Genomic DNA, 12124 nt, shown 5'->3' with positions numbered 1-12124 from the left:
AAAGAGGGAAATCTTAGCTAAGCAAAACAGCTAAATGTCAACTGGTAGAGGAAACCTGTGGGATGCTCAAAATGCAGTAAACATAGTTAGTGTTTCTTCTAAAGTGCAGAGAAGTAAATAAAGATATTTTCTGTGAACAAAGTTTACATTGTTCCAAAAAGTGTGCTCTTTTGCAGCATGCTAAATCTAATACCTTGTTCATCAAGTTATGATCTCCACCAGATGCAGAATACCTACAGTTCTTGATGGCCCACTCATCTTCTACCACCAATGACCATAAGTCACCTAAAAAAGGTGATGAAAAGAAGCAAATTTTAAGTTTCTGTAAGCAGAGATGGGCTCCTAGAAACTGTCAGTACCCATGGCCAGGTTCACTTGGGCACTGGAGGATGCAAGCACAAGGCTAACATTCATCTTCATTAGTATTTTCAGTCAAAGCTTAAAGAGCAGTAAAACAAACTAAGCTATAAGAGAAAATACATATTAGCATTTAGATTAACAGTTATTATCTCCATTTCCCATCACCAGACAACAGTGAAATACTGATGATTGTTTAAGATTTTTTCCAAAAAGGTTAAGGGCTCCCTGAATTCAAAGGGCTGGGAAACACTGGCCTGTAAGATAAATGCCACTGGCCTTGACACGTGCTGCATATCCTCAATACATCTGGACTCCAGCTGGAATTAAAATTCATATTGCAGTAGCAATTAAGAGACAGAACTAGGTCATGAGCTGTTGTTCAAGGCAATACGCAGGCAAAGAAAGAAAAAAAAAAAAGAAAAGGAAGCAAGCAGCATTTGCCCTAAAAATTTCAGCATTGAGAAATTCAGAAATATGAGATAGCAAAAAGAGGAGGATACAATAGGAAAATAACAGATAGGGTGATTTAGCTACACGCTCACCTTTTCACCAAGCAAAGGCTGTTACCACTAGGCAGTTTGCGTTATGACAACTTAATTTTAAGGAGAGGACAGGGAATGGCTGAACTGGCGATGTTCAGCACCCGCCAAGCACCGAACGCTCGCTGGTGTGCTTGCCCCTGTACACATGGGCTGGTGCTGTGTGTGTGATATGTTCCTTTACACCTACATACAGCATTGTTTGCAGGAGTCATTTCTGTGGCTGGGAGATTTTTTTAAAAGAAACCATAGCAACCCTCCTAAATCTATGTCCATTTTGGTATGCAGCTTTTCTTTTCTCCCGTTAAGTTCTGTATCTCCATCCAACCGTTTTATTCTGTATGGAAAGGACTGTATGAGACATATATCTCCACAATGCACCCTGTGGTATATCATACTCAGTGTGACAATGCACATTGTATTATCCACATCCAATTCTAGATGTAGAAAGCGGGAATGAAATCACACTGCTTCAATTCCTTTTTTAAAATTGTGCTAAGAAATTTTATCTGCAGGTTAGCACGGAACCTTGCTGCAGACTGCTCTTCTGGTTTTGCAATACTGCACAATATTATTAATGAAGGTGAGCACCCACTTTCAATTTAATGAGTGTCTCATTTTCATTCACTCAATCACATGAGCAAAAAGATGGTTGAATGAAATTTTAGCAAAGTGAGAGCCAGCCACATGGTTGTTGATAAAATCTCGTTTTCAGTATAATTTAGCCTAAAGGGGACCTGTTAACAAAAAGTGTCTACACAGGGAAAAAAAAGCCCTCCTTCTGTAAGACTTTGCAGGGCAATTTTGCCTTTTAAAGCCTGATATTATTGAAAAAAAACCATTAAACAAAATCATTTTAAATGCATTTCCAAAATAGCCCTCACTACGCAGAAGAGCTATGGGTAGGATTGATTTACACGTACAATCATCTGACAGCTGTGAATGTATTTGTTTCATCTACGTGGCCGAAATGCTGGATGCGAGGAGAGCCGCACCAGCACTGCGCTGCTGACATGGAGAGGAGAGCAGGGTCCTTCTCAGCATCCAAAAAGCAGCAGCTGGTGGATTCAGAAGAGACAGTAGGCAGAAGAATTGCAGAGTACCTGTCTGTGTGTGCCCACGGGCCCTGCCTTGCCCTCGCTTCCCCATCAGGACTTCTGAGCCAAGCTGTGCAAGATATCTCTCCAACCTGCCCGGTTGTTGTGTACTTGACCTCCCAGCTTTATTTTACATGTATGCGGCTGTAAGAGACACTAGAAGTCTAGATCAATAGAAGTATAAAAATAAATGCAAGCAATGGAATTCAAACAGATAGATTTGAAATGCAGTCCCAGAGATGCTCCACACCAACCACGAGGACTGCAGCTAGCGTTATCTTCCGCTCAGTCTTCTGCTGTTAAAAACACTTTTTTTCCATATGTTTATGCTGGGCTATACTACAGATACAAGGGAAATTGTATCTATATGCTCTTGACTCAGTTACTCATCTTCCAAAAGATGGCCAAAATAGCTGGCAATAGCTAATTTCATCACTGTTTATTGCATATTTATTCCACAACTTTACATCCTCTGTCCCTTATAAAGCCTCCACTGATGGTCTTTAATCACCAGGAAAGGTTTATATAAAGGCAGCAAAGACATATTTTCATTTGTTTGTGATACATCCCTATGCAGGACCCCAAATATTAATGGTAACACACCATCAACAAGCCAGGATACAACACTCAGCAAGAGGCTGTGTATACTTTGCAGAGAGTGGAGGAAAGATTATGCATCTTCAAAATCCACAGTGGTCATTGCCGTATGGCCGACAGTAGTTCACGCTGAACTTTTCCAGTTGCTCCTGGTGGACTGTCAGGTGTGTGACTGACGTGTTACACCATTACACAACCATGATTAATGCATGTTGCACACGACCGATGGAAATCTGAGATAGGTTTGGGCTTGGGACCACACACAGAGGATTGAGTGTGACTGTCCTCTGCTCACCTCTCCCTCTCTGGAGAGACAGAGGGACAGAAATGTCACATGAAACAAGAGCAACGTTGTATGAAAGAAGAACACTCTTGAAAAATGCGCTGGGGAGATACCAGCTTGGAGCTGGGCTGGACCGCAAAGGGCTTAAGGAGTGCTGCTCCTCCAGGCCTGGCTGTTCTCAGACACAGTACGGGATTTACAGCAAAGGAACACACGGAGAACAAGTAAAAAGAAGTTCATCTGCATTGCAATTTTATCTGTGCTGCTGCCGTATTTAATATGTATAGTCATACCAACTCAGCTTTTCCACTTAGAAGCCACCAGGCAGCTACTAATAAGCATATAATTAAGGTAGTTATGTTGGTTTAGTCTTTTTTTAAGGTCAAAGATCAAACTGACTCATCCACTATGTCTTGTGGTTCCCTTCTGCTGGAGACTGTTCCCCAGTCACGCAGGCGGCACTGCTGTCGCCAAGGTCCTACACAACAAAGGTGGCAAGTCCCGTCACGAGGACGTTCTGGACCATGGACCAGCTCTGCTGCTCCAGGCTCTGCTCCGTAGCCAGCGACCACATCATGCTACATTAGCTTAAGTTTTCTACATGCCTCCGACCTGGGGCACCAGTAAAGTGGCTGGTGTTCAGCCAGCACTCGGCTTTCCCAGGGCCATACTCCCAGACCTTGCTCAATCGGCACGCTGGCTTTTCCAGTCTTTCTGCTTTCTCTGCCACAGCTGCAAAACAACAGCTAGAAAATTTCCTTTACCCGTACTTTAAAACTTGCCTTTTATTTTGCGCATTACTTGGGCTTAGAACTAGAGGTTGGTATTGTTTCAAGTATCTTAGCCCAGCATAGCTACTATTTATAAAAGCTTTGCAATGCAAGCCCTGAGTAGGAAACCTCAGCACGCTTCCACCTTGATGCAGCAAAGTCCATCAACCGCAGCAGTGCCCACAGCCAGGCAGAACAGCCACAATGCACCGCCTTTGTGGCACCAACCCCAGAGAACAGCAAAACACGTCTTACACAAAGGAGGGAATGCCGCCAAACCACGAAGAACCTGCTCTTACTATCGCTCGCAGCACGCACACCCATAGCTTTGCTCTCGCAGAGTTTCTATACCTGGGGAAATAGCGGAGACTACGCATCCCCCTGCCCTCTGCCTTGGGTGGGAAGCAAGGAGACACGGGTATCCTCATATGAGAAGAGACATGAGAATGACATGTCAGGGATTACAGAAAACACCTCTTACTGTACGTAGTTTGTATGCACAAAGAAAAAGAAAAACAAAAACCTAGACCGCTCCAAATTGCCACACGCATGACTTTTGATACAGAATGAGCTGAGCCATACTAGAGCACTTTTTTTGGCCAAGTTTTAAAAATACTTCAATAAATTTGTGTGAACCGCCACTTCTAAAATTCACAAAAGGTAGTAAAAATTAAAATGGACACCTGACCTTTGCCCATTGCCGGAAGGAGATCCTTAACCAAAAATAGCTGCACATGATTTGTTTTTATAATTCAGCAAAGGAGAACAGATGTAGAAAAAAGTACCCTCAAAACTGTGGTTATAAAGTTGACGTTAATGTGCAACCAACGCTTGTGGAGTTCTCCAAGGAGTAGGAATTGACCCCATGGCCAGGGGGCAGGGGACAGAAAGCGACTTACCTGGAGAGACTTAAGGCTTTTGCTGGGACCCAGTAAGTGAAAGTAATGCATGAAGTGAAAAGAAATGCTGCTGCCAAGAGCCGCTCCAGTCTCTCCCCTGGCAGCAGCGGCCAGTCCGCCCTTCCAGCCTCTTGGCACTGGTCCTGTTATTGCCTCCAGCACTCTACTGGCCATAAGAGCCATGTAGCCTCAGCATTAAACTGCCCCCATACGATATCTCTGTGCAAATAGATACTAGTGACGTCGTATACCTCATTTGCAAATACAAACCACCAAAATCTTTGCCGTGTAACGAAGCTAGTTAAAGAACAATCCGTTCATTCTCGGTATCTCAATGCAACCAACAAAAAGCCGACGGGTACTTAATACCAGCTACACTGAAGTGCAAGTTTTGTACGCCATCTGGAAAATTGCATTTTTACATCATTTCTATTTCAGCCCCTTCAGGGTGCACACAAGAGAATATTTCCACAGAGGAAGCATCTTAACACAGCAACGACTGCAATAGTTACAGGGTAACGTTCCTATCCACACTACCACTGCTGGCAGCCAGCGCAAACACAGGCTGGTGGCTTGCAGAGCACCAGGAACAGTTCATGACTATTTATACTTCTCAACCCCATTGTACCAAAAGCTTTTAAGTAATTAGTTTTCCCTCATTAACAGATGCACTGCCTGGGGAAGGGCACACAGGTGCTGCCAAGCCCCATCCTGGATTACAGGGCAGCCCTATGTGGTCTTGGACTGGAAAGCTCAGAAATGCCAAGCTGGGCTGCCAAGGAGGGTAACACAACTGCAATATTTACACAAACGCATTATTCCCAAGGCAGAACTGCAGGTGTTATTTTGGCAAGATCAGAGACCATAACAGCAATAAAAATATTCACCGGACATTACCACAAACCCCACGTATTTAAATCAGAGAGAGGAACAATATTTATCAACATCACTTTTATGGAGACCCCAATGTACTTTTTGAGACATTGGGTGACATAGTGGTTCTTTGGTAGAGTTGCATCCTGTCCTAAAAGAAGCAAAGCTTCTATACCTCAGGTACCAAAAAGTAATCTACAAACACGGTCAACAGGGTGAGCAGTGCTACTCCACTGCAAGCACAACTCTAATAACATATGTGGGGTTTGTACCTTCTTACTGACACATCTAATACATTATTCCATTTTTCTCTTTTATACTTTTAGAAGCAAAATAGACATTTGGTAAAGTCTAATTTAATATTATCGCTAATGCATTCAAACACATCACTAAAAACTGTGTTGCTAAAATTGCATTACAGAAAAAACAGGTAAAACAGACACTGTTATCTCCTTGAAAAATATGGGCCTTATGCTACAGCACCTACTGATGTGAGTCTACTGAAACCAACAGGATTACTTAGGTGAATAAGGATTACTCCCATGATTAAGGAGAGCAGGATTACATCCATTGTTTGCATATCTCCTCTTATTTACACATCCCTATTTTCACCTCTTGTTTTTTTTCTTAAAACATAAGGCATTTAATTACTGTTAGCACTAGATATCATTATGCTGTACTTTTATCCCTTCAAAATTTGGCTGTCTTTTGGATGTCAAATAAAATGCTTTTATGATCAAAACAAAGAAAATAAAGTAGAAGCAGCAGATTCTGGACTATGTAATTAAAAACAAAGAAAAAGAAAGAGACCTTGTTATCCACAATCAAAACTTATTCATGATTCATTTCATATTCATGCTCCTATCCATGGCTTCTGCTCTTGGGAGCTGATTATTTATATCAATTTTTATAACTGTGCCAAGTAGCGAGTTACCTGAGAGTTCTCAGGCAATGACAGTATCACTACTGGAAAATAAGAAAAATCAGACAAACAATTGAAACAAATATTTTAGGTAGGTATACTGCTAATGAATAATAAAGCAAAACATTTTGAGGCTTTTCACCTCACAAAGAGGTGGTAAATCTAGCCTTAGTTCATCACTTCCATATGCTTTACATACGAAATAGATGTCCTTCTTATCCTTAGGAAAATCGGGTAAGTTACCAATGCCTTTCAACTACTTTATGATGCAGCAAAATAGTTAATGCACGGTAGGAATGTTGTGCAGGTGCCAGTTCCTGTTCCCAACCCAGTCAGAAATGTGTTTAGCTGAATAACGAGCAACACAAGTTACACTTACAAGAGGAAAACAACATATCTCATGAAAAATAACACAATTTCTTTCAGATTCTCCAGTTTGACACTGAATTACATTAGTCTGAGTTTTGGTTGCAAGAAATCAGACCTGGGTCATAAATATATTTGGTTTTAGTAGTGTGCTACAGGGACTTGAAAATTTAAATAATACAAGTCAATATAAGAAGGCTTGATAGTAACTTTAGTGTCAGTACTGTAGATAGTGTTTACATATTTTGTAGAGTTAAAAATAAAGATATTGCATGCCTTTTTAGGCTGCTTTAACCCATTTTAAAAGCAAAAAGAACGCAGACTGTTTTTAGAAAGACTGGTAAAACGCCGCACATCACAGTTACTGTAACCCGAAAAGAGCTTACGGCGGATTCGGAAAGCGTCAAAAGTTGCACAAACTTACCGAAGCGACCCATCTTCTTCCAAGAAGAGTAGTTTATGGTCAAACACATCTGAGTCACGAAAGACTGAGTTTCCTGGGTCCATTTTGCACAAGGCTTAACCTGAAAACCCAGCCGGCTGTGTCGGGCGCAGCGGAGGCACGGAGGTTTTCCCTCTCCAGAAGGCATTTCGGGGCTCCGCGGGGACGCGCGACGGCCCGAGCGCGGCCAGGCCAGCCACCACTTGTTGCAATGGTAACAGGGAAAGCCAGGATCTGCCTGCCCAAGCTGTAAGGGCATGAATAATTCATGCCTTCCACCTCCCCGCATTAGCATGCTGCTCAGGCAGCTCCAATGAAGCAATTCATTTTGTCCTTTGTCTTCGGGAAAAGCTTGCTGGATTAGCGAGGGTTATCTGTGATGATAAAACCTGGGCCCGCTGATTTATTTAGTCTGATTGGTTGGAATTTGTGTCCCTAAATGCAGGTTTTACAGCCAGAGTATAAATTCAGTTGTGCATCCTCAACCTTAAGGCAGGCGCGGGTTGTTCGGCTCCAGCAACAATATCTAGCTACAGCACATGAATGTTTCATTTTCTTGACTTAAATATTGAAGCTGGGCTCTTTGTTTCCGAGTGCTTCTTGAGCAAAGTTAAGAGGAAATCCCCAAGTATGCTGCTCGCATGTGGTTTTGCGCCTATTTCTGTAATGACCTCTTGGACTGCTAAATAGCTAACACCTGGATTCCAAAATGTTTGTGTTCTAAGTGCAAGATATGGGGGAAAAAAACCAAACCTGCAATGAAAACCAGCAAATTTATGATTTACTTTTTTTAAAAAATAGTCATACATTGCAGTGCTGTTTTTAAAAGAAGCTTGTGGTGGTGATATTTTTCAATGTGGTATTTTAATGGTTTTTTGTTGTTTTTTTTTTAAATAAATAGCAGCAGCACCACTGTTTTCTTCAACATTTACCATCTAGAAATCTACAATAACTGAAAATAATAACAACCAAATAATCATAATTCTGATTAATTGGCCATGAAACTAATAATTGAATGCAATGAAAGATTTTTTAATCAATTACCTATGTGGTTATATAATGCATTATTGAGACATAAACACAGATTTTTATCATTTTATCTGATACTGTTAAGAAGAGCATTGGATTATTGTATTAGGTTTTGTATCCATATGCTAAATAGGACACTGGCAAATAAGAGAGTATAGAAAATTGCTGCAGAAATTATTTGAACTCTAAGGAAAAAGGTCTTAAAAATATGTGATTCAAGCTGGTTTGCTGTCAAAAAGGATATTGAGAGTTAACTACAGTGTACAAAGGGCTTTACAAGGAGAAAACACCTCCAATAGAAGTACTTCTGAGGTACATATTTGTAATGGAGAAGGTGATTACTTACCTACTACAAAAATCTTCTGAGTACTCTAGTGACTTCTACATTTCCTAGATACCTTTCTAGAAGATATGGCTTTGCCAAACAAACAACAAAAAGTTACTAGACTCAGAACAGGTTTAAAGACTTAAAATGTAGAGAACATAAGAACAAAGTCCTTAAAATCCTTTTAGCATTTTATTGTGTTCATGTAGTTCACTGAAGTCTATAATACAGAGCTGCCTATCAGTTGCTTATAGTGATTTTGGTAATCTTTAAATCAAGAAATTTTGCAATGATGTCAAGATTTCATCCAGAGAACCATTACATTGTAGTGCAAATTAGGCTGATGAATGTTTCATGGCAGACTTCATAATGTTTGCTGCTGAGCCTTTCTAGAATAACCCAGGTGGATGCACTTTTCCTCCCATCAGTTTCTCATCATTCCAATTAAGGCAAGAAAGAAAAACAACTCAGAGCACAAGGATATGAAATAATTTGATTTTGCCTGAGAACTTACACGTAAAGCTTACTTCTGCCTTTAATATTCTTATTCTAGACTGTTTTAGACTGAGAAAAGCACAACTTTATTCAGTGTTTGATGTAAATGGAATTGAATGGCTTTCAGGACTTTGATCACCAGCTTAAAACTGCAGCAGGGACAGAAGAGTTTGTGATAATCTGCTAGATTTTGGCAGAAACTAGAATTTGCTGTTTCTTCCAGATTGCAGGTGAGGCAGGGTTTCGAGGTGGTGACTACAGAGACCACTGCTGAGGTCACCCCCTCCTATGGTGGACTTCTAAAAATGGCCAAAACATATGTTTTCACCTGAAATAATGCTATTTCTTCACCTGCACTGAATGTTGTGTGCTGGGAGAGAGTTAATTCTCTTCATAGGAGCTGGTATGGAGCTAGGTTTGGGGTTTGTGCTGGAAACAGTGTGGATAATTCAGGGATGTTTTGGTTACTGCTGGGCAGTGCTTACCCAGAGCCAAGGGCTTTTCTGCTCCTCACCCCACCAGCGAGGAGGCTGGGGGGGCACAAGGAGTTGGGGGGGGACACAGTCAGGACAGCTGACCCCAACGGACCCAAGGGACATCCCAGACCATAGGACGTCCTGCTCAGCATATAAAACTGGGGGAAGAAGAACAAAGAGGGATGCTTGGAGCGATGGCAAGTGTCTTCCCAAGTAATTGTTATGCGTGACGGAGCCCTGCTGTCCTGGAGGTGGCTGAACATACATCCTTTAGGATACATGCAACATTAAAGGAAAGGTTAGGCAGAAAGGGAGAAGATAGCCTGACAGATACTGGCCAGCTCAGTCCTGGGAAACATTTCCCCGCAGGATGTACCGAGACCGAATTTGCTCTTCATTCTGTATATATAATGGTATCTCTGGCTGCAGCTGCGGAAGGGGATTATGCAGGTCAGTATCAGCAGAACAGCTTCAGCAATGAAGCTGACATGTCCTGCGACTTCTCTAGAGGTCTCCAGGTAGATGGTGAACAGGAAGGAGTGCAAGAGGTACAGAGAAAGAAAAGGGAATAGCTGTCTATTGATGCTATGTGAGTTTTGCCTGAAAAGTTGATTGACACAGTTGTAGCTCAGACTACCTATTCAGCCAACGTCACATATGCAAGTCAGTGACAAATTATAGTTGACTGTGCTTGAAAGCTACAGAAATGTTGAGTAGCATGAGCAGGAAGATGGGGTTCCTATCCATTGCCATCAAAATATCATCTTTTAGTGCTGTTGACAGTTTAATAGCTACTTCTGTACGTTGGAGAGCATTGTGAAGTTCTGCCACTATATTATTAACCTAGGCTGGAACTTTGCTGCAAATGCAGAGCAAAAAAAACCCACACAAATGGAGCTTCTGAAATAGTTTAAGATTAAAGGTGTGCTGTTCACAACATGAATAGTATCTCTCTAATTGCATTTCAGGAGGACCCAATAACACTTTAATCCCCAATTCTGTTATCATTTACTTTTTCAGATCAAATAGATTCCATTCCATTTTAAACATGCAGATGGTGGCATTCAGTTCAAATCAAGCACTTTTAATTCCATTTGTTTCCCCTGGGCAGCTGAGATGGGATGTGGATATGGGGGAGCTACACAGCCTCCCACTTACCTGTGAGATACAGCGCGTAGTGCTCCAGTGGTGACCATCAGAGCTACAACCCTTTAGTAAATCTCCACTGCTTGTAAAATAAAAAAAAAATGCCTCTGTGCAAAGTTGCATCCATGTATGTAATTACTTGAAATCATTCCTAGAATATACTAAGTTGCATCACACCTTTGAAACGGTTTGACGGCCCCAATCTGTCACAGTTCAAAGACAACATGTATAATATCACACAGATTAAGCATATTGTGTAGCTGGGGAGGGACAGGGTGATGGTGCAACTACGGAAAAGATTTGGGATGCAGGAGATTGGAGTGTGACTGTCTATTGATACCTTTAAATTAGCTATCACTGTAGCATCTGGTTTCTGTCAAGGTATTGCAGAAAATCAGTGAGATGCATCTAGGAGGTTAGTAAATCAATTCTCTGTTCTGCCCATGGGCTGACCCTTCCCTGTTGGCTGTCTTTCAGCGTGTCACCTCAGTTATTTGGGGGTTTTTTTTCTTGTTGTTGTCCTTGGCACCAGTGGCAGGCCACGTGTTCCCTGCTGGGAGGCCAGTCTACAGCTGCCACCTACCCAAGGTGGCACCTCTCCAAGGTGGCCAAGCTGGCTTTGGGACGAGACACCGAACGGTGGCTGTTCTGGCACACGGCTCCAGGACGACCGAGGACAACATCATTAACCAGCCCTGGAGAGCCACGGTAATGGGGTGGCAGGCTTGCCAAAGCCAGGGTTATGCATTCTGCTGTGACATTATTCCCCATCTGTGTTTTGGGGGTTTTTTTTTTGAAGTACCACAAAAACAAAGCATTACAAAAACATCAAGCTGTGAAAAGAAAAGTCAAAAGCCAGAAAATTCAAAGTTAATGCTGATTCTTTAACTCAAGTCATTAACTCGGAGGCATGCGTGAAGTCTGGGCAGAAGCCTTAGCTGAACTCGCGCTGGTTTGTGTAACCGGCTGAGGATTCGCACATCTGAGGGGGCACAGATTCGTCCATGAATATAGGAGGGGAACCGGGACTGGCTGAGATAAGAGGCTGGATGCCACTGGTATGGGGAAAAAGAGGGGCAATCAGGAGACAGATTTCCTGAGAAATTAGGTAGGGGGAGGGAGGGGACAGAAGAGATAAGCTCATCCCAGAGACTGGCAGAAAAAAAAAAGATTAAGGACACTGACAAATGAGAAACCTGAGAGAGAAGACATGAGTTAAAAGGTAACCAGGGGAAGAAAGAAGTTCAGACAGGAAAGACAGGGAATAATTCTGGGGGGAAAAAAAAACCAACAAAAAAAACCAAAACCAAAAATCAGAGAGTGAGAGGAGAGCAACTGGTATCGACCTGGCACAAAGATGGGGACTGGACTAAAAATGGAAGGAGGGCAACAATCTCTGAGGGGAAGGAATATAATTAGGACTGTGAGAGACGGAAGAAGAAAAGTCAAGAGGTAAAAAAAAGCTCACATTTGGTGGCAGTGGACAGAAGAGTCAGGGCATATTA

At 42.1% G+C, this 12124-nt stretch overlaps 1 protein-coding gene across 1 annotated transcript in view; it reads right to left on the bottom strand.

Annotated features, from left to right (window-relative positions):
- LOC104840765 (chromosome unknown open reading frame, human C10orf90) overlaps positions 1-7296 on the bottom strand; it is a 65444-nt gene extending 58148 nt beyond the window's left edge. Inside the window, 1 exon segment of the mRNA XM_010581958.1 lies at positions 7131-7296. Within this exon segment, the coding sequence (XP_010580260.1) occupies positions 7131-7296 (166 nt within the window).
- Between the last annotated feature and the right edge of the window lie 4828 nt (positions 7297-12124).

This window comes from Haliaeetus leucocephalus, unplaced genomic scaffold (assembly GCF_000737465.1).
Source record: "Haliaeetus leucocephalus isolate CR32 unplaced genomic scaffold, Haliaeetus_leucocephalus-4.0 Scaffold830, whole genome shotgun sequence".
NCBI classification, from domain to species: Eukaryota; Metazoa; Chordata; class Aves; order Accipitriformes; family Accipitridae; genus Haliaeetus; species Haliaeetus leucocephalus.
This window is presented reverse-complemented; position numbering and strand designations above follow the sequence as displayed.